General features: G+C 45.6%; 1 protein-coding gene across 2 annotated transcripts in view; it reads left to right on the forward strand.

Moving 5' to 3' along the window:
- The window catches only part of CYRIA (CYFIP related Rac1 interactor A), a 127,875-nt gene extending 102,598 nt beyond the window's left edge, over nt 1-25,277 (forward strand). For both annotated transcript variants that reach the window (XM_075557083.1, XM_075557084.1), the window contains exons 5-13: nt 6,481-6,602; nt 7,873-7,978; nt 9,847-9,983; nt 10,468-10,545; nt 10,731-10,847; nt 10,953-11,032; nt 13,737-13,863; nt 18,894-18,964; nt 21,384-25,277. In XM_075557083.1, coding sequence (XP_075413198.1) covers nt 6,481-6,602; nt 7,873-7,978; nt 9,847-9,983; nt 10,468-10,545; nt 10,731-10,847; nt 10,953-11,032; nt 13,737-13,863; nt 18,894-18,964; nt 21,384-21,447 — 902 coding nt within the window. In that variant the 3' untranslated portion in view covers nt 21,448-25,277. The remainder of the gene's footprint in view (nt 1-6,480; nt 6,603-7,872; nt 7,979-9,846; nt 9,984-10,467; nt 10,546-10,730; nt 10,848-10,952; nt 11,033-13,736; nt 13,864-18,893; nt 18,965-21,383) is intronic.
- The last annotated feature ends 575 nt before the right edge of the window (nt 25,278-25,852 follow it).

The following is a 25,852-nucleotide window of genomic DNA, read 5'->3' on the forward strand; positions in this document are numbered from 1 at the left end:
CCATCACTTCCTGCTGTGCTGCTGCTCACTTCATTCGTCCGGTCTGGTCTCTTCCGCTAAGATTGTTCAGAGGAGACTAGATCATGCTGGGAGAGGAGAAAGGAGGGAAATAAAGGGTGTGTTTTGATCTCGTATCCTCACGTCACAAATGAGAAAAACAGACCAGCCTAGGGAAACGATTTACTTCGGTTTACCCAGACATTCAGTCACAAGAACTCCTTAAAGGCACTGCGCTTTTTCAAAAGTCCTTTTAGTCTGTGACGTCAGCATCCTCAGTAGAACTCTACCAGGTAGAGCACAGAGGGAGCGTCTCTTCTCTTACTAAGAACGAGGGTGAGGCATAGAGTGATGAATTTGCTTGCCGGAGGTCTAACAGGCAGTGAGTGGCTGAGCTGGGGAGAAGCCTCAGTTCTTCCAACTCCCCTCCTTGGCCACCTAGCCATCCCCCTCCCCTCCATTATGGTGCCACAGGGATTCCACTGCATGTGCTAAAGGAGTCCCTTAATCCTCCCAGCTAGCTCCTTTCAGTCCCTAGTCAGCTGGCTCCATCAGAAAGGTCTCTGCGCTCCATTGCCGAATGACTGATGTCCCTGGGAAAATAAATCTGTCATCCCAGTCACACTTAGATTTTCCAATGGGCCTTTGCAGTTTTATGCTGTTTCTGTAAGCAGTTGATATTCTGCTATAAATCGGGACCATTTCACATACCCAAATGTTAATAATAGATAGTTATTTATATGTCTTGGTTTATCCTGAAGGGAAGACGGGTTGGAGGAGTTAGGACAGGACGAGCTGTAGATTTAATTTATGGTTTTGACAAATAGCTCTCGCAGTACCTTCCTTCTGTGTTTATTCAATGGCCTTTGGGTGTTGAGATCGCTATATATCCTGTGGATGAAATGTCAGAGCTCCCTTCTACGCTAAAGATATCTCCAAATAAATTGTGTTCTCTGCACACACATTATCTTAGGCGAATTTGGTCTTGAGCCTCTGTCAACTTTTGCATAGACTCCGAGATAAGGCTGTTTGAAGGGAGAGTGGATGTTCATGGAGTGCTTGGAAGATACAGTGAGCCCTGGGCTGAGCTACAAAGAGAGGAGCCCTTTGATGTCACGGCCCTTCTCCTGGGTAAGTCCCGGGTAGCTGTGCCCTGGGCTGCATTCCCCTAAGACATTGCTGACAAAGCCCAATTCCCTGTCATCTCCATTAGCAGGTGGGATGTTGAGCACTCCGCTTTAAACCATTTTCATTGCAGTCCGCAGGGAACCCCTCCGATCTGCTCTGGGGGGCATCACTGTGTTGGCAGATTATTTTCACCACCACCAGCTAATGGAGTTGGTGGCGGGGGGAGTGGGGATGTATCCCCTGCAGACAAAATTAATCCTGTACAACGAACATAATTGATCAATGAGTATTTTTCCATTAAAATGTGGGCATTTTGTAGTTAGTGGGTTCGTGACAATAAATATATGTGTGCAAGGTCATGGTGTAGGTGACACACTGTTACAGTTTCTGCAATAGCAAGTCCAAAACAGGGGTTTAAATCATTGCCTGGGTAATGGCCTGGATAGGCTTGTTCCGGGGCTCCTGGAAGCATTGGTTTCTGAAATTGCCTGTGTAAATCACGGGGATTTCCCACAGCTCCCCTGTGAGGCAATCGTAGCCCCAGCTTTGTGAAACCACTCTGCACCATTTCGGTGAAATCATTGGTGATGATTAGCATGTAGAATGTTTGTCTTAGAAGAAACAACAACAACACATATTCGTTGCCAAGGCTGACAACAAAGACCTGTCACTATCGATCGGAAAAGGCTTGTGTGTTGTATTTGTGTGAATGTCTTGTTGGAAAGATCCATCTTTGTGTAAAGCTACAGAAAAATGAAACCTGTAGTTTGATGTTTACTAAGCATAGGTGTTAGAGGGTCCCCAAGTGGTTAAATACAGGGGTTTCCTCACCTGTGCTTCAGGGGCTCTGGACGCCTCCTTCAGTAACATGGTATATTTTACAAACACGGACACCAATTGAATCCAAACATAGACGATGCAAAAGTATGGACGACAAAGCTTCCTGAAGGGACAGTCTATGAAAGTAAAATACTAACAGCTTTATGATTCAAAGAGTAAGCCGAGTGCAGGCGCCTACCCGCCGGAAGAAATGCAAGCCGGATGTGTATGCTGACGCTTCCAGAAGACCCTGAAGTCCCCAAGAAAGAACAGGTCATGTAAGCCCATGAGTCCTGATGAAGGTGTGAATAGCGCATTTGCTTGTAGGTAAATGCACACATCGGAGTGCTAGCCAGTAGGGATGTATCAATTAAAAATAAAAACATGTAGAGGAAGAGGCTGAGAGGCTCTACCAGCGATAAAACCGGTATCTCTTTTACCACTTCCCACCACCCACCATTCTCTCCCAACAAAGTGAATTTTTAATGTATTAATTGAATGCGCAACTGTCTGCTGACTCTGTGGGGCCCTGTACATAGGACGCAATGAGTCAGAGAAGGCCCGTGGCACCTAGCAATAACAGCAACCTAGGTACTGAGGACAGGAATGCAGACCCTTCTCCAATGTGCTCAGAATTCCCAGATAAGAGCAGAAACCGCCACAAAACATTTTCTGAGACGTAGATACCGTTCATGCAATTGTTATTCAAAAAAGTGTTCTTGCTCATCTAGTGGGTGCCAGGCACTGGGACAGACCCTGGAAATGTAACGCTCACAAGTATAACTAGAGTCCACAACCTAATGGATAAGCCTCTGCTTCCTCCTGACAGCCTGGTCACTTCCATTCCATATGTAAATCACGGACTGCAGTAGAAATTCACATCCATTTTCAATGTCGCCCAAGGTTACAAGGTCATTTTCTCATCTGAACATACAGACAGATAGAAGGACAGACAGATAGAGCTTCTCTCCCATGTGTGTTTAGCCATGGAGGCTTGAGAGCTGATCCTGGTTTTAGTTGAGTGCGGGGTAAACTGGAAAGATTAGTAACTTCAGCTCCGTGACTAGGGGGAAAAGAGAGAAACAGGGTTTCCAATCAGACTAACAAATTATGGACTAAATGAGCCAACAAATTTCTAAGCCCAGATGAAAGAAGGAATGACGGATTGAGTTTCTTCCATCTAAACCCACCTCTGCTGAACCAAGCCCCAAGAGAAACATTTCGAATATGACACTAGGAAATCTGCCAAAGGAAATAGTTTCCCAGAGCGGGAGGCTGGGGATGGAGGCTCTTGTTTCCCAGCTCGCCCCGTTGCCAAGAGAGACCTATTGTATCATTGCTGACGGTCCCCACAACTCCAAACTCTGTCACCACCAGACCCCCAGGCTGCCCACCCAGGTGATCCATGGTGGTAATATAAATGTCAGTGTGGGTTCTGTTCGGCAATGAGAGGGTAGCCTGACCAAGTACCGCTCTGAAGCCATCCTGTCAAATACTGTTTATTCTTTTGAGAGCCACACAGTGTGTGTATTTCTTTCTTCAGATAATGTCTACTTACCATGAAGGCGTCACCATCAGAGAGGGGATAGACATGGTTTTCAGATAACAGCAAAGCAAAGAAACAAGCAAACCATTTGCCAGCCAGCCACTGGACACTCCTGGATGTCCGTGTAGGGGAAGTGTTAGTGGAGAACTGGACACCAGAGACTTTTATTTTTCATATACTTAAGGACGACCTCTCTTTTCAGAGAGACTTTGAAATCTCTCTTCCTTTGAGGGTAAAATGATGCTTTGTTTTGATTTTTTGTTTGCTTATTTGTATTGCGTTCTAAAATCTCGTCTTGTAGCCCGCAAAGTGTTTGTTCTGGTTTGACCAAAGCATATCAGTAATGACGTGCTAAGATTCAGTCAGAAGGCAACCAACGTCAAAAGCCCATCCACCACCACATATAATCTTATAATTATATTGAAATGGACTTAGATGCCTCTCAGCATCTTCGTTACGGACTCTATTTTGCTTTGCTTCTTGTTAAATAAATATCTCGCTAGGAAAATGTCTTTGTTTATCTTGCCCTTGTTTGATGTGCTCATCAAGAGGAGAGTGGATTTGAATTCATGGAATTTGCATACTATCCCTTTTATTTCTTTGTGGAGACCCTCTCGCTTTGTACTTGGACCTTCCCTTCCCTGGCTTCCTTCCTACTGGGAAATGACCAGCACTAACCTGGATTCTGGTCCAACGGAACGCCTTCTCTAGTCCCAGCCTTCCGGCTGGTGTGAGGGTGAGGGTGAGCCTCTTGGGAACAGTTGTGGGAAAGAGGACAAAAGGATACGGATGGTAGCAATGTTACTTACCCGATGTTCGAGGCAGACAATAGGCTGGTAGAAAAGGGTGCAGGGGTCGCAAGATTACTTGCCATTTTTTCACTTGCAAAGGAGATGGTGGGCTTTCTCTCCTGACACCCGCTCCTCCGCCACTCTTTACTCCATGCCTGCGTCGACTTCCCGTGGGCGTCCATCTACCCCGCTCGCTGACCTCGATTGCCAGAGCTTTCTCTTAGGCTCTCTGGGTGGATTACCAGGCAAACATGGGAACCGAGGGGGGCTCCACATGGAGACCCTGGTTGGAATTTGTCTCACTCCTAGAAGTCATCGTTTCCAGAGTTTCTGGATGACCTAAGGGGCTTGTGATGTTCATTTGTAAATGAGTGAGACCCACCCTTCATTTCCCAAGTATCGGTACCAATCCCATAGGGCTTAGGCACCACCTGGTAAGTTAAGCGGTCTAAAGAAGCCTGTGGGTCTCACATGTGGGGGGTCTGACTACAGCAGATGGTGACTGCGTAGGAGCAGCCATCTTTGACCCACTTCCGTCTCGGGCAACTGTTCTGAAGGAGGCTCGTGTTTGGCGTCTTCAGTTTCCGCGGCCCTTGCTTCATTCAGGTCAGACCTGCATTGTGCATGATGTCTGTGAAACCTCAGAGTAGCCCTAAGGGATTGTTACCCATTTGCACTTCTACCAAGATCAGTCCAAAGTGAGATTTGACCTGGAGATGATTCGACTAGGCATGGCTCTCTTTTCATGTGTCAGTGAGGTATACTAAGAGGATCCAGTGCCTTTGGATTGGGCTTTTTCAAAATGTAATTCTATGAAGTGTGTCTGTCTCCTTTCTCCGTCACCAGTGCTTTGTTTCAGATGCACTAACTAACGCCTTATGAGCCTCATTATTCTGCAGGCATTGCAAGAGAAATAAAATACAGTCTTTCCCACCCTTGCCTCCCCCTCTGCCCTCTCGCACCCATGCATTGCTGCCGGACACAAGAACGGCGAGAATGTAGTCAAGTGATGATTCTCTGGTTTGCTGAAGAACGTTTACTCCTGTCCTTCTGTGCCAGTGAGGACATTTTCTTAATTTTCGTGAGCTTGAATCCGTCACTTAATTTTTGTGTGCAACGGTCCCAGTCGAAGCCAAAAATAAGCAGAGCCTTCCTGAACCTTCTTTGTCGAAGCTGTGGAGCTAGACTGCATATTCCGTGAGAAGCCCCCGTGTCTTCACCTGATCAGTATATTCTAGAAAAATACTTTTCTTAATATGTAAACGTGAGGGGATGGTTACGTGTCGGGCTGTGATCCCCACAGTCAGGGGTTCGAAACCACCAGCAACTCCAAGGGAGAAAGACTGGGCTTTCTACTCCCATAAATTGTTAGTCTCGGAAGCCCCACACGCAGTTGCTGTGAATCCGCATTGGCAGCGAGTTTGGGTTGGTTTCGGTCTTTTCTGACCTGTGCTCAGATCCACAAGTTCCCCATCATTTTAGAAATACTCATCAGCTTCTTCTATCAAAAAGACCAGAAAATTGAAACCATTGCCATCGAGTCAAGAGCCCAAGAACTGTAGTCAAGAACTCATAGCAACCCTAAGTAGTGAGTCCAGGGTCGGATAAATCTCTATGGGGACAGCTCACCTTTCTCCTGAGGAGCGGCTGGTCAGTTTGTTAGGTGCTGAGCTGCTCAGCACGAGGACCAGCAGTTTGAAACCACCAGCCGCTCTGTGGGGAAAAGGAAACTGTGTTCTCCTGTACAGACTTACAGCCTTAGAAACCTCAGGGACATTTCTGCTCTGCCCTGGGGTCGCGATGTATCAAAATGGACTCGTTGCCAGTTGGTAAATCTTGCCGTTAGCAGTTCCGCGCTGACCCGACAGTGCTCATCTCCCATGAAAATCAGACCTCAAAAAACCAAGTTTATTTCTTCGATCCCACAAATAAGCACGTGAGTGCCTACAATGAGTCTAACATGCTCAACTTACGGTGTGCAGAGAAAAAAAAAACGATCCATGGTTTGAATTGATCAGCTGGCAGAAATTTTGTTAGTTTTTATTTGCAGCAGGCTGATATATTGAAATGTAAATAAATACCAAGCTCGTAGAGGGGAAGGAGACAGGATTGCCCAGCAGATAGTCCTGAGTGCGAATGCTTTTCCAAGCTGTTTGTAAACACAAGCTTTTGGTGTATCTTGGCTTCCCTGCTGTTTAGATGCCCAGCCCACAGAAGGAGAGAGAGAAATCTGGAACCAGATCAGCGCCATCCTCCAGGATTCTGAGAGCATCCTCGCAGACCTGCAGGCTTACAAGGGAGCGGGGCCAGAGATCCGAGACGTATGCCAATGATAATACTGAGCTGACAGCACCCCAGGCGGAGAAAGGAAAGCCACACAAGCACACACATACACAACAAGATTAAGTAATAGCCCTAGTATTTCCTAGAGTACTAGGAAGAACAAGGAGGGTAATGTGTCCTTAAAAACACGTATGAATGGCTCCTTCTGTTCTAGGGCATTTGTCTGCACATGCAGCGCTGTTGACTGTGTCACGTATTAGCCATCCGCCTCTTCAAATGTAGTCTGCATCCATTTGATACTGCAGAACTCACATTGAAACAATAAATCGTCACCATATTGCTTCATTGAAGAAACACCTTCATAGAAAGTCTGCGAGCAGTGCCTGAAACATGAGTTGTGAGGTCTGCGTCTGCATGCACTTTCCAAGATTTTCTAATAGTTCTGGAAGCGTCTACAAGTGTCACACACAACACCCATAAACTACCTCGCTTTTAAGGAGCCTACACGGCTGTCATCCTGTGATGTCTTATGAGATAAAAATAAATAAGTAGCTGAAAAGCCAAACAATAACCCCAAAATATTAATAGTTGTGGAACTGCCCACTGGACTTTTGAAATGTTATAATGCTGTAAAGGCAAGAGACTTCCCACTCCCTTTATTCAAAATACTTAGCTTTTGGCAATATCAACACACAGAAGTACATGTGGGCACTTGGTCAAATGTGTCACCCATCACTGTCGTTCTGCAAAGGGTGCCACTAACCACCATAGTCTCCATGCTGCTGAATCTCAGGCGGAAGAGCATTTCCGGTGAAGCAGCAGCCTACTAAGAGGTAGTTTCTCTAGTTAGAGGTCATCAGCTAATGTAGCGCCTTTAGGCAACATTGCAGACGAGCATGTAAAACATACAGCAGATAAATGGAAATCTGTCAACTATATAATTCATGATGAGCACCAGCGTCACTTCAGAAGCTTTCCACAGTGACGGATGAGGGGTGCGTTGCCTCCAATTTAAACACTGCCCCTTTTTGTATCCAAGATAACAGAAACACATTCAAGAGGCTGAGAACTAATGCAAAGCCATGTGCACCTGTCCCATGAAACTCTCCATAGTATATGAGCCTCCCGGGGGTGTGGCGGGGATAGCAGTCCCATGAATTTAAGTCGGCTTAAGTAGTAAGCATAAGCACACTACAGCAGGGATTGTATTGTTAGGATTATTTTGCTAAAATAATTTCTCATGTGTAAGGAATTCGATGTGGAAAGTATTGCTTTCTTAAGCACACAATTCTCTCGTGTTTTTTGTAGGCAATCCAAAACCCCAACGACATTCAGCTTCAGGAAAAAGCTTGGAATGCAGTGTGCCCTCTGGTTGTAAGGCTGAAGAGATTTTATGAGTTTTCCATAAGACTAGGTGAGTATGTGCGTATGGTGTCCAGGTTCCACGTGTGAACTTCTCTGTTGGCATTTGAGAAGGTAGCAGGAGGATCTCAGAAAACGCCCCACGTCCATCAGTGGTGTGTGATGAGAGGCCATTCATGGTGACAACTCCTGCTATGTTCAGTTCGTTCAATCTACCACAAAGTTCCTTCCCTCTTGTTATGGGACCCCTTTGAGCATCTCTGCATGTTACTCTCCCTGTGACGGTGTTCTCAGCTATCCCTAACTCTTAGCACAGCTTTCGCAGACCAGTCAGAACTCTGAATGACAGAGGCGGTGAAGGAGACAGATTACCTGCTCCACTTAAAAAGAACTTGGATGACTGGAGTCATCTGATGAATTCCATGTAATGAAATACAAGGAAAACAAAGATGAAGCTCTACCATCCAGGCTGAAACACAAATAATGTTCACATATAGCACAGTTTTTCAGAACCAAAAACCAAGCAGCCTCTGGTTGAGAATAGGTTCAATGTGACAAACAACATGCTGTCACTATTTCCCACTATCATAGAATTATCTCAGGCTACAATCATTGACACAGTGTATCCTGACCAAATAAAAGAAGAATTGGGTTTTATTCTATTTTTGTCATAACATTAGTTGACATTTTAAGAGGGGAAAAAATGGGTGACTCGAAATGCTTCGTAGGAGTAACAAGCATGACATTGAGATGACTCAAACCTAAGTCCGAAGGAAGAAGGAACTAGGCCAGTGTTACCGAGAGAGCTTCTGATGCTCTCAGGTAGATGAGGGACCGGTCAGTGTTCCCGAGAGAGCTTCTGATGCTCTCAGGTAGACGAGGGACCATCTTCTCTATTTCCCCTCAAAGTGTAAGTCTCACCCTTGTGAGTTGAAATACCAAGTAATCAGGTTTCAGTTCCACAGAGACAAAGTTACCTCAGAATCAGAGCTGGCTGAGGGAGAACAGGTTGCCCCAGACGACAGACAGTGAGCACTCACAAGGAAATGTTAAACACAGAGGAAAGCTGCCACTGGTGAAGACTCAGTAGAGGGCGTTTAAGGATGACACTGAGCAAAGGTCAGCCGCTTTTCCTGAACCATCACAAGCTCGTAGACATCTCAGAAGTTGTGAGTCACAGTGGTTGTCACACCTATTAAACTCTGGTTCTGGTTAAAGGCAGCCATAGGCGAGACGTAACCGAATGAGTGTGTATGCATTCTTAAAATATTTTATTTACGGAAACAAGAAGTGAGCCAGATTTAACTTGTGGGTCAGATTTGTTTAACCTTTGGTATAGAGGCTTGGCTAAATGACGCGGTGCTATTAGAAACATCGGAGAAAAACCTGACAAGGAATCCGTAGAAACAGACAAAGGGGAGTAGAACGGCAAGGACAATCATGGGGAGATGTGGCGAGGGCTGGGTAGAAAAGGAACCCCAGGGTGCTCCTCCATGAGATGCAGAGAGCGGTTGCTATGGAGCCAAACGTCTTTCTCTGCAAAGCACGCTCTCGAGCCATGTGTTTACACCGCTGCCTTATCTCGTCCTGTGATGTGGCTGGAAAGCTCATGCATATGATCCAGGAACGCATCTTTGTGGTTTTCTGGGAGTGTTTAGAATTAAGGCTACTAAGTGTGTGAGGCTCTGAGAGGGAGATTCAAAGAGCCCTGTGACTGTGGGAGGTTTCTATAATGGAGGCAGCCTGCTGACTCCATCCCGGTCCATCCACAGACTATCTCCCAACATGATGAGGCAAGACATGGTACAGCAAGACCCAAGAAAGCTCTCTTGCTCAGATTGTCAGCTGTGGTTAAGAATCGTGTGCTTGAAGGATCCCTGTGTAACACCTTGCATGTATATTTCTCTCTTTGACTTTCAGAAAAGGCTCTTCAGAGTTTATTAGAATCACTGACCTGTCCGCCCTATACACCAACTCAGCACTTGGAGCGGGAGCAGGCCCTAGCCAAGGAGTTTGCAGAAATTTTACATTTCACTCTCCGATTCGATGAGCTGAAGGTGAGGCCCAAACTTCCTTGGATATTTAATAGCAAGCCTTTACGTGTGCTATACTATGCTCCTGGTTTGAGTTGGGGAGATACAGAAATACAGGAGACTCAGCCTCCTGCCCCGAGGGCTCTCGGATGGGATGAAAATGTGCATGCAGTGGAGGAAAGTTATTTTAAGATATCAGTCTGCAAGCGGAAATTCACAATCTGCCAAATGCAATACAAGAAAACCAAATATGTGTCGTCCATCGAGAGCAACTATCCTTTTTACCAATGCCAAATCATCTCTAAACACAGAGCACACACATATTTTAAAGCAGGGAAGCTACAAAGCACGATGTCTTTTTTCAAAAAGAAACCCCTGAGGTTGCTTTGCTTCCTGGTGTCTCGAATCCTGGTATATTGACAAAATCGAGTGCCCAGGTGCCCAAGGTCAATCCCTCTCTCCGTCTGATGCCAAGAAGTGACTCCCTTGCCTCCCTTCTGGCTTTCAGATGCGGAACCCAGCCATTCAGAATGACTTCAGCTACTACAGAAGGACCATAAGTCGCAACAGGATCAACAACATGCATGTGAGTCCCTGGGCTTCCCAGGAGGCCATCTCAGGCCTCTCGGTGACCACTGGGTCTCTGTGCCCGGAGACATACACAGGAAAGAGATTGCAGGCTCGTCTGGGGTCGCATTTTAAGAGGGCATTCTTTGGAGATGGTGTCCCTTCTCTTTACAAATTGCATCCTCTCCCCTTCTTCTTCATCAGCTAGACATTGAGAATGAGGTCAATAACGAGATGGCCAACCGCATGTCCCTCTTCTATGCAGAAGCCACACCAATGCTGAAAACCCTTAGCAACGCTACAATGCATTTTGTCTCGGAAGTGAGTGAGACGGAGCTGCGGGGGGGAGGGGGCGGTTTGCTTTCTTCGTCACTGCACATCACGTTTCCCAGGCAGGGCTAACCTATGTCTGTATCTCCCCCTTAGAACAAAACCCTGCCCATCGAGAACACCACAGACTGCCTCAGTACCATGACAAGTGTCTGTAAAGTCATGCTGGAAACGCCGTAAGTTAAACCAAAGGAGACCCTTGTTGCCATGAGCCCAGCCTGCTGGGGCCTATTGTCTCCTGAAGAGCTTCAGTTAATACTGTTGTTGATGATGGAAGCCTGTCAGTTAACAGTGTTGACAATGATGGTGCTGATGATCGTGATGACAGCTACCATTTGGATCAGCACATCAGCGTTTACACTTACCGTACATATTCGTGCATCAGCCGAATTTTTCAGCACGTTTAAAAAAATTTTCATTGGGGACTCGTACAACTCATCACAATCCATCCATCCATCCATCCATCCATTGTGTCAAGCACATTTGTACATTTGTTGCCATCATCATTCTCAAAATATTTTCTTTCTACTTTAGCCCTTGGTATCAGCTGCTCATGTTTCCCCTTCCTTCCCCACCCTCCCACCCTCATGAACCCTCGATAATTTATAAATTTTTTTTTCATGTCTTACACTATCCGATGTCTTCTTTCACCCACTTTTCTGTTGTCTATTCTGAGGAGGTTATATGAAGATCCTTGTGCTCAGTTCCCCCTTTCTCCCCAACCTTCCCCTTCCCCTCCTGGTATCTGTACTCTCATTATTGGTCCTGAGGGGTTTTTCTGTCCTGGATTCCCTGTGTTTCCAGTTCCTATGTGTACCAGTGTACATCCTCTGGTCTAGCTGGATTTGTAAGGTAGACTTGAGATCATGATAGTGAGGGCAGGAAGCATTAAAGAACTAGAGGAAAGTTGTATGTTTCATCGTTGCTATACTGCACCTTGACTTGCTTGTTTCCACCCCCTGACCCTTCTCTAAGGGGATGTCCACTTGCTTACAGATGAGCTTTGGGTCTCTTCTCCGCACTCCCCCTCATTCACAATGACATGATTTTTTTGTTCTTTGATGCCTGACACCTGATCCTCTCGACACCACATGATCACACAGGCTGGTGTGCTTCTTCCATGTGGCCTTTATTGCTTCTGAGGTAGATGGCTGCTTGTTTACCTTCAAGTCTTTAAGACCCTAGACACTATGTATTTTGATAGCTGGCTCCATCAGCTCTCTTCACCACATTTGATTACGCACTCACTTTTTCTTCAGCGATTGTGTTGGGAAGGTGAACATCATGGCATTCAGCACATTTTTAATGCAATTTTTGTGGTAAACTTAGGTGCTTCAGCTAATATTCAGGTCAGCTTATATTCGAGTATATACGGTATATTATTTAATCTCATAAGAACTCTGATGGGTGTATGTATCCCCACTCTACAGTTGAGGAAACTGGGGCCCAGATTGGGTGATTGACTTCCCAGATGTTGCATAGGTAATAAGCTGTCAGAACCAAGATTCAAATAAAAGATGCTGTTGAGAATCTATAGGGAAAAGTAGAGGGTTGAGTTTTACTAGACAACCACCAAAAAAGGAGGCTTGGGAGGCATTTGAGAAGTAAGAATAGAAGTGGGATGTCTGTTTTAAGAATAAAAACGGAAACATCTCTCCATTTTGTTTTCAGTTTTCTTAATAGTTAGTACCTAACAGGAACCCAGGTGGTGCTGTGTTTAAGATAAGAACCAAAGAGTCACTGGTTTGAACCAACAGCTACATAGGGGGAAAAATATGGGGCAGCCTGCGTCCATAAAGATTACAGCCTTTGGAATCCTATGGGCCAACTGTATCCTACCCTGCAGAATCACTGAGTCAAAATCAACTGGATGGCCATGGATTTCTTTGTGTCTAAATAAATCCCTAGGTTAAAAATGATAGATGATAGAGAGATACAGGGAGGGAGGGAGGGAGGGTGGGAGGGAGAGAGAGAGGTACAAGTTTGCTATGTTACGGATGAGGCAGCATGGTAATGACGTTGGTTGTAGTGGAATGCCTGAGTACCACCTACATCACTGGCTCCTCATTTGCCCCTGGACCAGTGGTCTGATCTCCTTGGGCCCAGCTCCTGGCTCAACGACAAGCCCATAGTGCTCCCTAGTGTGCCTTCTTTGGGAGGGCCGCAGAAGTCAGCGGTAGATTTATAATATCTGATGTTCCGTTCAAATATAAGATGGCATTAATTTGAAATATTTCACTTACAACAAAGTTAAGATTTATTCCAAGGCAGAAATAGTAATCATCTTCAGTGTAGAGCCAATTCACAATGAAATACATGCTAAGAAAGCCTTTAGAATTGACCTGAATTATCTTAATCATCAGGGATCCTGTGGAGGTAAGTGGACAAAATTCAAGCTCCACAAATACTCTCAGCTCAATGAATGGCTCTATCATTTCTTTAGGTAATGTGGTCAATCCAGGGACAGCTGCAGTCTGTCTTAACAAAGAATTTACTATGGCTGCAGGCATGATAAGTACTCTGTAAAAATGAGCCATTTTCCTCTGTAACCGTGGACTGAGGTTCCTATTATAATATATTCTAGATTGATGGGCAAAGGGCTAAGCAGCACATGATCAGCTCACCTGCTGAAGGGCAGAAGAGAAGAGAATTTACTGCTTTGTAATTTGCCTTATTTTTACCCCAAACTGCTGGTTGGATAGCATCAAGGGAATGATCACGGTGGGTTTCCGGAAGAGCATATTAACTCCGTTTTTGAAATCTGTTGCAAGGGATTGTTCTCAAGCGAAGCTTAGAGGAGTCTGAGGTGGCATGTGGGACCCGAAGGTGAGCATGCGCCAACCGGGAAGTAATGCTGCTGCCGTCCCCCCTCTCTTCCAGGGAATACAGGAGTAGGTTTACGAGTGAGGAAACACTGATGTTCTGCATGCGGGTGATGGTGGGCGTCATCATCCTCTACGACCACGTCCACCCCGTGGGAGCTTTCTGCAAGACATCCAAGATCGATGTAAGAATAGCAATGAAACGGGCTTGCCAACTAAGAACCCAGAGTGGTGCCAACAGACTTTGCTGCCCCAAACTCCCTACTCTACCATACACCCAGCCTCCAATGAGAGGGATCTTTCCAGGATACCACCCCCAACCCCTTTGTGCCAGTCCTCTTCATGCCAAGGAAACCCAGCATCTGTGTGCTCACCAGTAGAACAGCTCACCCCCCAAGGGGCAGCAGGGGTACCGAGGTGCTGACTTCTTCACCCTGGATGAAGCTGAGCATATGAACAGACACATTAAGCTACCCCTTTGTGTTGGCCGTGGACCCAGTCTGCTGGCACACACCCATAACACCTGCCATATTGTGAAGAGAGTTGGGATATGTTGTGTTAGAAGACTCCTAGTTCAGATGCCAGGGTCACGGACCACCCCTTCCTACCTTCTGCTCCACCCAGATTTCATGCCTCGTCTTGAGTATGTATCTGCATATGTTTGGACCCTTCCCCTTTCCCAGTCTGTCCTTCCTCTATGCTGAGACATGATATTCCTAAGATGCCCCTTAAATGTCACTTTATCTAGGGAGACATAGCCTGTACCCTCCATGGGGCAGACCTTTCCTTTCTCTGGCTTCCAAAGCACTTGCCAGTTTGTATTCTCTGATGTGCTAACGGACTCTTGGTTCTTGGTATGAGGGCAGAGGTCATTATTCATAAATGGGATGTGTGCCTACCACAGTCTCTGGCACATAGTTCGTAGCACTCAGTAGGTGTTCCACAGAGATTTTGCTGAGTGAATGAATGACTGAATATAATCAGAAAATGTGTGACTTTGATGCTTTCTTGTTGATTGTGGGATAAAGCATTCATTCCCTGAAACCCGAATTTTCCTACAGCAGTAAATGCCATAGTGTATCCATTGGATTAATTTAAAGCCTTTTAAGTGTTGACTAGACCTTCTTTAATAAAAACACCAAAAGACTAATTTATTCTGATATGGTTAAGTTTGGGTGGCACAATCTATTACATTCATCTGCACAGAATAGCATCTTGGTGTCCTTGTACTGTGTAGGAAGTCTAAATGCCCAGTGCACCCTGGGTTCTGTAGAACACCAGAAACTTAAGTTCCAGGGGAAAATGCAACTTAAGGCAACTCACTTGGAATTCTGGGTCCTTAGTATAGCTAGGCATGGCTTTTAATTTTGTTATTTTATTGTATTTTAAAATTTTCATTACATATGTTTAGGCAACTAAAGATCATTTATTTCCACAATCTTTGCATGTGTAGTTCAGTAATATTAAATATTCCCATCATATTGCTCAACAATCGCCACTTACAACACATTTCATGTAACTATTTTCTATTTAACAAGAGAATAAGTGGTTGTTACTGAAAATGTGAAAAATATAAAATGTAAATGTATCTCGGATAACCTCAGCACTAAGAGATAACTACTACCACTAGGTCAACACACATCTCTTCTTCTTAGGTAGTAGGTATGACTCTGCATAGTACGTACTTAACAAATTTGGGGCATGCCATATGTACCATTTCAAGATACAATTAACGCAAATTCCAATAGAAGGGAGCTTCAAAAAATTGTATGATATTTTAATTCTACTTTCCCACAAACTCTTTGAAATCCATTCAGAGATCATGGACATTTTTCTTAAATGTATTTACGAAATTCTTTTTGACACATTAACTTTTTTTACGACGAATTGAGTACAGATGATTCTGAACTATAAACATTGTGTTAATGTTAGTAACGCATAGCCATCAAATCCACCATCCACTCGGTGGGTGAAAGGTATGGTAGTCTCCCACTTCCGTAAAGATGTACAACTCTCTGAGGAAGTTCTGCTCAGTCCCAGAGAGTCGCTCTGCGTTGGAATCAGCTCGACAGCAAAGGGCTGTATTTGGCCATGGTTTAATCACAGGACAGTCTAACTTACCGTGGCTATTTTTAAACATGTGTCACAAAGTTAGCCATTAGAGGGGCATTGATACACATAAACCCTTTGTCCCTTTAAGTCTTTAAAACTCTCGGCTTTGCATCTCGTTTACTGGGCGTTCCTGTTGTGTTCACAAGCAATGTGCAATGTGAGCTCTAAACAAGCACCATCTGGATGCAGTCCACTTGTCCATGCAGATCTCACGAAGACAAAGTCTGTTCCCATCGAAGGCTGTGTGTGTCTCTAACAAAGTTTCTGGGGTGCGAAACACAATCCTACTTACGATGGACCGTTTTCCTCAATGAAATAGACGGTCCTCTCCCAGGTTTCAGTCTATTGCTAGACCAGAAGTTACAAGCACTGGGTTCCTCGATCTTTACAGCATCAGCCTCAACCGTGAATAAATAGGTATGGCTGTGTCAGCCCCTTAGATAAAAACTGCACATGCCCTGACAAAAGGAGCCCTGGTAGCACAGGGGGCTATGAGTTGGACTCCTGAGCACGGGATCAGCGGTTCAAATCCACCAGATACTCTGCCTTGGAAAGCCGAAGGGGCCGTTCTGCTCTGTCCAGCAGGGTTACTGTGAGTTGGGATAGCCGTCATGGCAGCGCAGATTGGTTTGGGGTTCATGTCCAAAGGGCAAAACAAATGCCTGCTGAGCTCTTATGACCCAAATGGGGGGGGTACCTTTTCGATCTTAGAGACAGAGGTAGGTAGGGACCAGAGGGTAATGTTTGAGGTGATCTTCAGAGAACATGTAGGCTTTTCCCAAAGGAGCGGATGAAAGGAAGAGGCCTCCAGAGTAAAAGAGTTATGAGAACACAGTCACTGATGCCCGTGGGGCAGGCGCCAGCGAGAGACTACATGGTAATCTCGTGTGCCAGCAAAGGCAGGCTGAGCGAAGGTGTTTTCAGCTCCTTTCCTAGAGTCTCATGAGATGCCCCCATAAGTACTCACCTTTTAATTCATGCACCTGCTCAGACCTCACCCAAACTCTTGAGCTCACATGTTCTGAACATCTGCAGCATGGCACACCTTAAGCCCAAGGCTCACCTGGCCACACAACCTGATCCTTTGTGGTTGCCTGATATGAGATGGCCCTGTTATCCAACACGCTCAAAGGCAGAAGCCTACCAATCACCCTCCCTCCCTATCTGTCAAGCCCCATCCCCTGCCAGTCATCAGATTCTAAGGCATGTCTCAGATTAACCTGACCGTCCCGCCTTCTGTAGGCCCACTGCTTTTTTATACTTTATGCTCGCCTAGGCTCTCCCTGTACCTCCTAGCTGGTCTGCTGATTACTGTCTTGCTTCCTTCTAATCCCCTTCTATGTCCCCATTCCCTATAGGCAAAGACTCCGAAGTCCCAGACATGGTATCAAGCTTGCACTTGATCTGGCCCTGTTTACATCCCTGTGTTCCCCTGCTAGGTAGCCAATGCTGCCATCATCCTGGTATAGAAACAGAAATGCCCAGAATGTACTTAGCGCCCTCTCATTCCTCTCCTATGCCCTGCTCCCCCTGCTTGTTGTTGTTAAGTACCATTGGGCCGGTTCCAACTCACAGCAGCTCGTCTGTGCAAACAACGGGAGGAGACATCTCGCGGTGCTGTGCCATGCTCCACGTTGCGGTTCTGTTTGAGTGCATTGTGGCACCGCCGTGTCAGTCCATCTCTCGGAGAGTATTCCTGGGTTTTTGTTGTTTACTTGTTGCTGACCTTCTATCTTATCAAGCATGATGTCCTTTTCCATGGGCGAGTTTTCCCTGATAGCAGGTTCATTGGGTTTATTTTATGTGATGATTCATCACACTCAACTAATGAGTTTTTCGTGTACTTTCTGTCACTGGGCCAAGGGCTCCTTTGAGGAGGACAAAGTCTCTTCACCCTGGCCTTCTCCCATCCCTGGAATCAAGGTGTCTGCGGCACTCACAGCTGGCCTGCTGCAGCCTTTCTATGCCTGTTCCCAAGGGCCAACGTCTCCAACTGACCACACCATTCTTCCCTGATGAGCCTCTCTGTGAGCCAGGAAGGATTCTAACCCCGTGCTCCTGGCTGCCATCAGGATTTATCTTCCTTTTAGGAAACCTAGACAAAACAACGTTGATATCCCACAAGGAGACTATTTGTTTTTCAGTGTCATGGTGAAAGATACCCTTAGCATAACCAAATCTAATGCAGTTGTGGCCATCTGAGTTTAAAATGAGTGATTGTCAGTTTCGCGACAGGATTCCTTGCTCTGTCAAAACAACCCATACACAATGTGCATACTGCTCACAGAATGCCATCGATGTAAATTTAGTTTGTATGCACTTCTTAAATTATGAATAAATGAGATTCCAAAAACATGCAAAGGTGCTATGGTCTTGGGGGTACTAAATCAGTGAGTCGGGCAAAACCCAAGTCTGGTGCCTCCTTCCCCACCTGTCGGAGATGATTAGGACCCGGGCTGTACCTCTGGGGGTTGAGAATCTACTCAGGGAGACAGAAGAAGTCTGAGCATGAAGATCGTCAAGGAAGTGTGATACATGCCAAAATACTGTGGGGAACGCTATCGACAGGTGCACAAAATATAATGCTGAATTGCAGCAAATTAGCAGATGCCCTTTGGGTTGAGTCCTGAAAGCTGAGTAGGTTGGCAGACAAAGTGGATTTGGGCAAGTATGTAAGTGGAGAGCACTCCAAGGTGGCAGTTGCTACCACCTGGTGAGGGCAGTGAGGACAGGCCTGGTGAGGTCAAGGGACTCTAATTGAGGCCTACAGGAGCTGCCAGTCAAACAGCTTCAGAAGCACAAGCATTCTGGGCAGAGGGATGCTATGAAATTTCCAGATTTTATAGTGAGCACCTACTACCAGGAGAGTCCTGCTCTGGCTCCCAGAGCAGAGACAGGAAGTGAGCTCAGATTCTCAGGTCTTTGATCCCTAATCCCATACAAAATGAAATATAGTTACAATACAGTGTGAAAAGAGGCAGTTCTGTTGTTCACTTCTGGGTTATAATTTAACGGGACTTGATGCTAGATGCTGTTATGAAGGGTTACTTTTATGCATGGAATGACCGAGAGACTAACGGGACTGTGGGCTTTCTCTTCCTAGATGAAAGGATGCATTAAGGTTCTGAAGGAGCAGGCTCCGGACAGCGTGGAGGGGCTGCTGAACGCCCTCAGGTGAGCCCCAGCCGTGTACCGTTGGGACAGCCCCCCTGCAGATCCACTGCTAATGTAGCAAAGCTGTTTTATGCTGTCGTGGAGTCGGAATCATTTTGATCAATTCCTTTTAACAAATGAAAAGAGAGAGAGAGAGAGAGCGGTAGAGAGGGCAAGGAGCTTGCCGAGAGTCATACAGTAAGTGGCAGTGATGTCAACCCCAGGTTTTGGACCTAAGTCCTAGGCTCAATGATGGGTGGGACTCTTTTTCCGAAGAATTGCTCTTTCCCTTTTATCCGTGGCCCCACCTCTACACACGACAATTGTGTGGAAGCTTTGAAAGAACACTGATGGCTAAGGTTCCCACTCTAACCAAATAAATCGGAATCTCTGAGGAAGGGACTCAGGGACACAGTCCATTTCTCATTCTATAACTTCCCAGGTGACTCTCACTTGCAGCCAGATTTGAGAGCCCTGCTCTGCACTGCCCACATACCTGAGCATTGGCTCAGCCATGGCTTGTTACAGCCGCTCCCTGCTAAAAGCTCCGTGCGTCCCACAGCCGTGTGTGGGTAATTCACTTCAGGGAAGGGATTCTTATTTGGTAGCTCTGATACATATTCTTGAATCACTATGACTTTGCAGCTCATTCCCATGCTGGATTTCTCTCAGGAGGGTGTGTGGTCCTTATCTTATTCCTGTTGATTTCTAGAGTTCTAACTAATGTGGTGCATGCAAACATGTTCAATAAGAATAAGTGGAATGGATGAGTCTCAATGTACCTCTACAGAGTTGCAGCATTTATGTTTGATATGCCGTTTCCAATCACAAAGCCCCATTTGATGACTACAACTCAGATAGGGAAGACCCGTCTCTGAACCCCATTCGATAAATAAACAAACTGAGATGTACCTGATATAAATAAACCAACATTGAGGAGGAGGCGATTTTGACGTCTGCTGGGCCATCAACCTTCAGAACACATGTTGCCTGAACACAAGAGCTTTCCAGATTCTATGGGAAGCCCATTCCACACCAGGCTCACTTTTGATATGCAGTAAAAAGACTTTAGCTTCCGCAGGTTTGGAATTTTCCAAAGCTTCACTCAGTCAAGCAAGACTGTTCTGTAATTCCAGCATCGGGCCGTGAGTCTGTCTCAGCGGTGGACTTTGTGCCTCCTGTATGGACTCATGACATGAAAACAACACAGACTTTCAAGACAGCCAGACCGAGGTTGTTGTTGTTGTTGTCAGGTGTCATCCAGTCATTTACAACTCCTAGGAAGCACTACCTGGTCCAGAACCATCCTCCAAACTGCCCTTTATGTTCGAACTTCAAAATTATGCTGCTAGAAGGTGGGGAAAAAGGGACCCATGACAATGATTGGCGTACAAGCCCCCCCCCCACACACACTTGCAGGAGCGTGAACTACAGAAATGTAGGGGAAGGGAGACAGTGGACAGTATAAAATATGAAAATAAAAATAATTGATAAATTATCAAGGGTTCACGAGGTGAGAGGGTTGAGGAGGGAGGGGGGATGAAAGAAGAGCTGATAACAAGGACTCAAGTAGAAAGAAAGTATTTCAAAATGATGGCAACATATGTACAAATGTGCTTGATACAATGGATGTATGGACTGTTGTAAGTGCTGTGAGAGCCCCCAATAAAATGATTTATTAAAATAAAAAAATCATGCTGTTCTGCTTGAACATATGTTAGATTCAAAGTGAAAATTGTACACTGTTCCTCAGTCACAAATCGCTAGCTAGCTGAAATCTAACCTTCGTGAACTTCTGTTTTCTCCTATGTAAGATGGAAACAATAGCCTCTCCCGCAGATGCATAACTTGTGAAGATTTAAATGAAAACCCAGAGCAAGTCAAGGTTGCATGACAGCTAATTCCTGTTTCTCATCTTTTCATAAGCGGTTTCTAAAGAGGGCTGATGTATGGAAGCCTACTTTGTTCGTTTACCTCTATATTTCCCTCTTGGGGTGACAAGGAGGGTAAGACACCAAGTAAAAGACCCTTCAGCTTTCAGCTTCAGAGGGCTTATTTTTCTGACACAGCTCCTTGTTTCCAGTTCTGGGGCTTTGCAGGTGAAGCTTAGATGTTTGAGAGTCTATACTCGAGCCGGTGAAGGCTTCCCCCCTAGAAAATGAAATTGCTTGCATCTTCTCTGCAATGATTTGATTAGGTGAGAGACCTCCTTGCTCAATAGCCCTAGTACCAAATCCCTTTGGCAGGAAGAATCAAATATTTAATCTGCCTGAGAATACGCTGAGCACTGAAGTGTGGCCCTTGTTCTAAAGAACCAAGCTGAAGTTTGATTTATAAATATCCATTTTGTTCCCCAAGGTGACAATGGGCTAGCCAGTCATAGTGAGCCTTCCCTAAACGCACTGCGCACACTGACCTCTATCCCGCTCTTTCTATCCAGGTTCACAACGAAGCACGTGAATGATGAATCCACTTCCAAACAGATTCGTGCCATGCTTCAGTAGAGCGCTGCTCAGAGAAGAGGATCTGTGTACTGACCTCAGAAGATGTATATGTTTACATAATTTAATACAGATTGATGTTAATACTTGCGTATTTACATAACCATTTCCTTCTTGACACTGAAATATATGGACCTTAATTTGTATCCTGACCGACTCAACCCAGCACAGCATAAATTGACTGGCGAGCCTTACTTCGATGTTTAAAACAAAATTCCCTGCTCCAAAGGCAAATTTTGGAGACTTTGACTTTGCCTCTGGACTCCTTTAACCACACCTGTAACAATCACACATCCCTCCTAGACTGTGTTCTAATGCTAGATGTGTTAGCTCTCTGGTAGATCTAGAAACACAAAGTATTCGATTTTCTGTCTTGGCTCAGCTCTGAGAAACATAACTGGTCTTCCGAGAGAGGGAGAGAAATGCCAGACAAGAACACCGTGTGTGTGGAGACGCAGACCCACCTGCTTTGAATTCAGCATGCCCCTTTCTCTTGCCTCCGATGGCAGAGCACATGTGCACGTTTTCGGTTGGCATGTGTGGTATTTATCAGTGTCTTTCCGTCTCCGTGTATACCCTTTTAGCATTGATTTTCATTGTACAAGAGGACAATGAACCTGGATTTTAATCACTTTGAAATAAAGAAGTGGAATGGGTGGGGGGGCTACAGTGCCTGGGGGGTGAAAGTCTTGGAAGTGGGTGGGAAGGAAGGGCCCCGACTGCAGTCAGTGATCTGTCCCCACCCTGGTGTTTGAGGACAAGGGGATAGAGCACTGGCTTTGAAATCAGGAAATGTGTTTCTGACTTTCCAGTTCTCCGCTGAGTCCTGGAAGTACCCCACCCCAGCTCACACACCCCCACAGACACCATTGTCCTTGAATTGATTCATGTGTGTCAGAGTAGACCTGTGTTCAAGAGGATTTTCCGTGGCTGATCTGGAAGTAGATTGCCAGGACTCTCTTCTGAGGCACCTCTTTGGTGGCCTGGAACTTCTAGGCTTCCGTCAGCAGTCGAGTATATTAACCATCAAAGGATTTCTGCTCTTCTCACTGGTTAATTCTCTTCTCTGTGGTCCACTCACGTAGACACAGGGCTGGGGCACTTTATTCATTTAGCAGAAGACGGAGAAGAGGAAAAAATCCAAAATTAGATTCGGGGGTGGTCTGGTATTCAAAAGCCAGCTGCTCCCAAACTTCCCCAGCAGCCTGCTGCCACGCGTGCAGCTCCGTCTGCCCTGTATCTGGAGTCTAATCCTTGCCCTGCTAATTAGTCACAGTGTGATCTGGGAAACTTGTTCCAGCTCTCTGCACCTCATCTTCTTCATTAAAAGGGGGAAGTGATGGGGGGATTAAAACGGATACTCTCCGAGAGCCTTCTTAAGGCCATAAAACAATAAAGCAATTGGCTCCACCTTCCTTCTTTGGTGATCAGTATCTAGTAAGCATTTCTCCACTTTATTGTGATGATGAATACCATTACAACAACTGAGTCATGATTCTTCTGTAGCCCCGAGAAGACAGGGTGGGGTCCTGGAAAACCTATATCCTTAGCTCCCATGGGAAAATGAAACACAGAAAATCCAGTCACACGGGGCCACCTGCTTGTGGGGCTAGAACGCAGCATGCTTCCATCTTGACTCCACGTTCCTTCTTTCCCACCAGGTGATCTGTGAATGCATGAGACAGGACAGGGGACAGCCTTCTTAGATACAGTCTCCCTCTACAGTAGTTGTCTATTTCTCATCAAAGGGAAAATGGCCACTAGGCTAAAGATAATCAAGCCAAGGAATAGCTTTCGTAAAGATAAAGGTAATGAAGTGAATCCCAGAAAGGGGGTGGGGGGGTCGTGTCTCCATCCAACCGAGCATCCCATCATAGCCATAGCCCAAGGAAGGAGCTGTCAGGCTCCTTTGCTTTCCAGACAGTACTGATAAGCTGCAATTCCCCGGAGTCTTCCAAGAAATGGGGAGAAAATTGTGTCTTTGTTGCCGATGTGGCGGTGGAGGTAGTTCTTTTGAAAACAGAAACTCAGACCAGTGGCAGGAGAGTGCTTCGCTAGAGTCTGTCCTCTACGGAGTGTCCGTCAAGGGTGAGCTATGCCCACTTCCGTGGGGTTTGCCAAGCTGACCAATGAGTAGATGTTTAGGCAGCAGGACTCATCAGAACTGACAGATACTAGGTGGTCTTTGGGATTCTCTCAAGGCAAAGGGTCCGAAGACTCCAAAAAGGGGTGGGGGACAGATAATGGTGTGAAACCAGGGGAGCAAATTCAGTAACTATGCAGTTGAACGGATGGCGTTCTATTCAGTAGTCACAAGTGAAGCTTGGACAGAACGGTCGCTACTGTAATCATGGAAACAGGTAAGGTTTCTAGGTCTCAGGCCCGCTTTCCTCCTCTCCTGGATGAGAAGATGAAGGCTCGGAGGGAGGGAATGGGTTGCTAGTCCTCACAGAGCTTACATGGCACAGGGCTGGCCCTCCCAAGTCCTTTGATACACTCCCAAGTCATGTGACAGCACCACAGCTGCCTCTCGACTTGGTAAAGGAAAGTGGGGGAGGGGGAAGTTCGGGGTTCTCTGTAGGGTTTGTTTAAAAGAAAAAATATATAGCAGAGTAAATAGTTGAGCACATTTGTAATTTTTCATTAGAATTTCTATCAAATGGGACCAAACACATGGGTCGCCCAATTTTACCAGGATACCTCGTCTCATAGCCAGAAGGCACCAACATATGGATTCTGAAAAACTCGGTGCGTGACCCATTGCCTGGTTATGAGGACAGGTTAAGTGAATGTCTGTGATCACCAACAGGTGATGGGCCTTAGGCCGGCACCACAGCTACGGTGGGAGACAAATTCCTTGATCTGACTGTCCCTCAGGCATCAGAAGACTTGGAACATCACACTTGCTTTGGCGGCATGCACGTGGGCACAAGACCGGTAGCTGGTTTAAGGGAAAGTGCTAGAGACAGTGTCCACATCAGTGTTAATAGATCTCATATTTGATGTCTCATTGTTTTCAGGTAAACAGTGGTTTTTATGCCTCAGATATTTATTCGGGGGCAATTGTTCAGATGCACTGCTCCTTTGAATTTATGACTTCTTTCTCAGAACCCTTTTGTGTGCCAGTAGGAACGCGAAATAAAAACAATGGAAAACAAATGTTTTTGTGTGAACTGACACATTCTAAAGGCACTGCCATCGAGTCAGTGCCGACTCACAGCACCCCAGCAGAACAGGGTAGAACTGCCCCCCTGTGAATGTACAAGACTGTAACTAGTTAGGAGAGTCGAAAGCCCTGTTTTTCTCCCAAGGATCGGCTGATGGCTTCAAACTGCAGACCTTGAGCATCCTAGCTCAGTGAGCAACCACGCCGACTACAGCAGCTATCAATGGGGAGCAAACATTAGGTATTATCTTTTAACTAATAGTTAATATCACATTCACCAGGCTTTGCTCCCAGTCTTTACCATGAAATCAGTGTGTTAACCGTATGTAAGCTGAACACTTGATAGAGCATCATAGTTAAGTAAAAACAATTCTAATTTCCTTCGAAAGAAAAATGAAACAGGCCCATTTTGAAACCCAGTAGTTCGATACCTTTTTTGAGTGATTTCTCATTGAATATTGCATCCTACACAGCAACTATTTCTTCGATGTTAATGATAAACATTGGCAATTTCCCTTAAGAGCCCAAAACCTTGGAATCAACTTCCTCGCTGCAACCATAAACACAGTTGCACACATAACCTGGTTTGAAAATGGTCCTGTGTTGTTTGCTAAAGCCATTGTAATTATGTTTTTCCTGCTTTGCCTCTTTTTGTACAGACATTTTGCGTGTGAAAGGAAAATTAAAGTTTGGTACATATATTTAAAAAGATACCTCTGTTTCATATGATGTTCAAAGTTGAGAGGGTGATAAACAAATGATCATTATTCCATATAGATATGTGTTCGATATCTACCCAGGGGACCAGGACACCACATCTTTGTCATCTTTCTCAAGCCTCAGTTTCTTCAAAAACGTGAAGTACCCAATGAGCACCAGCCTTGATAATGGTGGAAGCCTAGACTCTTCGTTATGAAAAATCAACACAGAAAACAAACAAATGTGAGTGGCATTTAGACATACACAAGAACTTGCCCTGCAATGATAAGAAACCTTTCCCTTTGATTTCACTTATCAAGATGCACACACACACACACACAACACATAGGGAGTTGGAAAAGGGTAAATGTATGAAAAATAGCTAGTCGTCATTTTCATATACTCACTGCCATTGGGTCAATGCTGACTCGTAATGACCCTAGAGAACCAGGTAGCACTGGCCCTGTGAGCTTCCAACAGTGTGACTCCTGTAGGAGTGGAAAGCCCTGTCTTTCCCCCGCAGAGCGACTGCTGCGTTCAACT

This window comes from Tenrec ecaudatus, chromosome 8, assembly GCF_050624435.1.
Source record: "Tenrec ecaudatus isolate mTenEca1 chromosome 8, mTenEca1.hap1, whole genome shotgun sequence".
NCBI classification, from domain to species: Eukaryota; Metazoa; Chordata; class Mammalia; order Afrosoricida; family Tenrecidae; genus Tenrec; species Tenrec ecaudatus.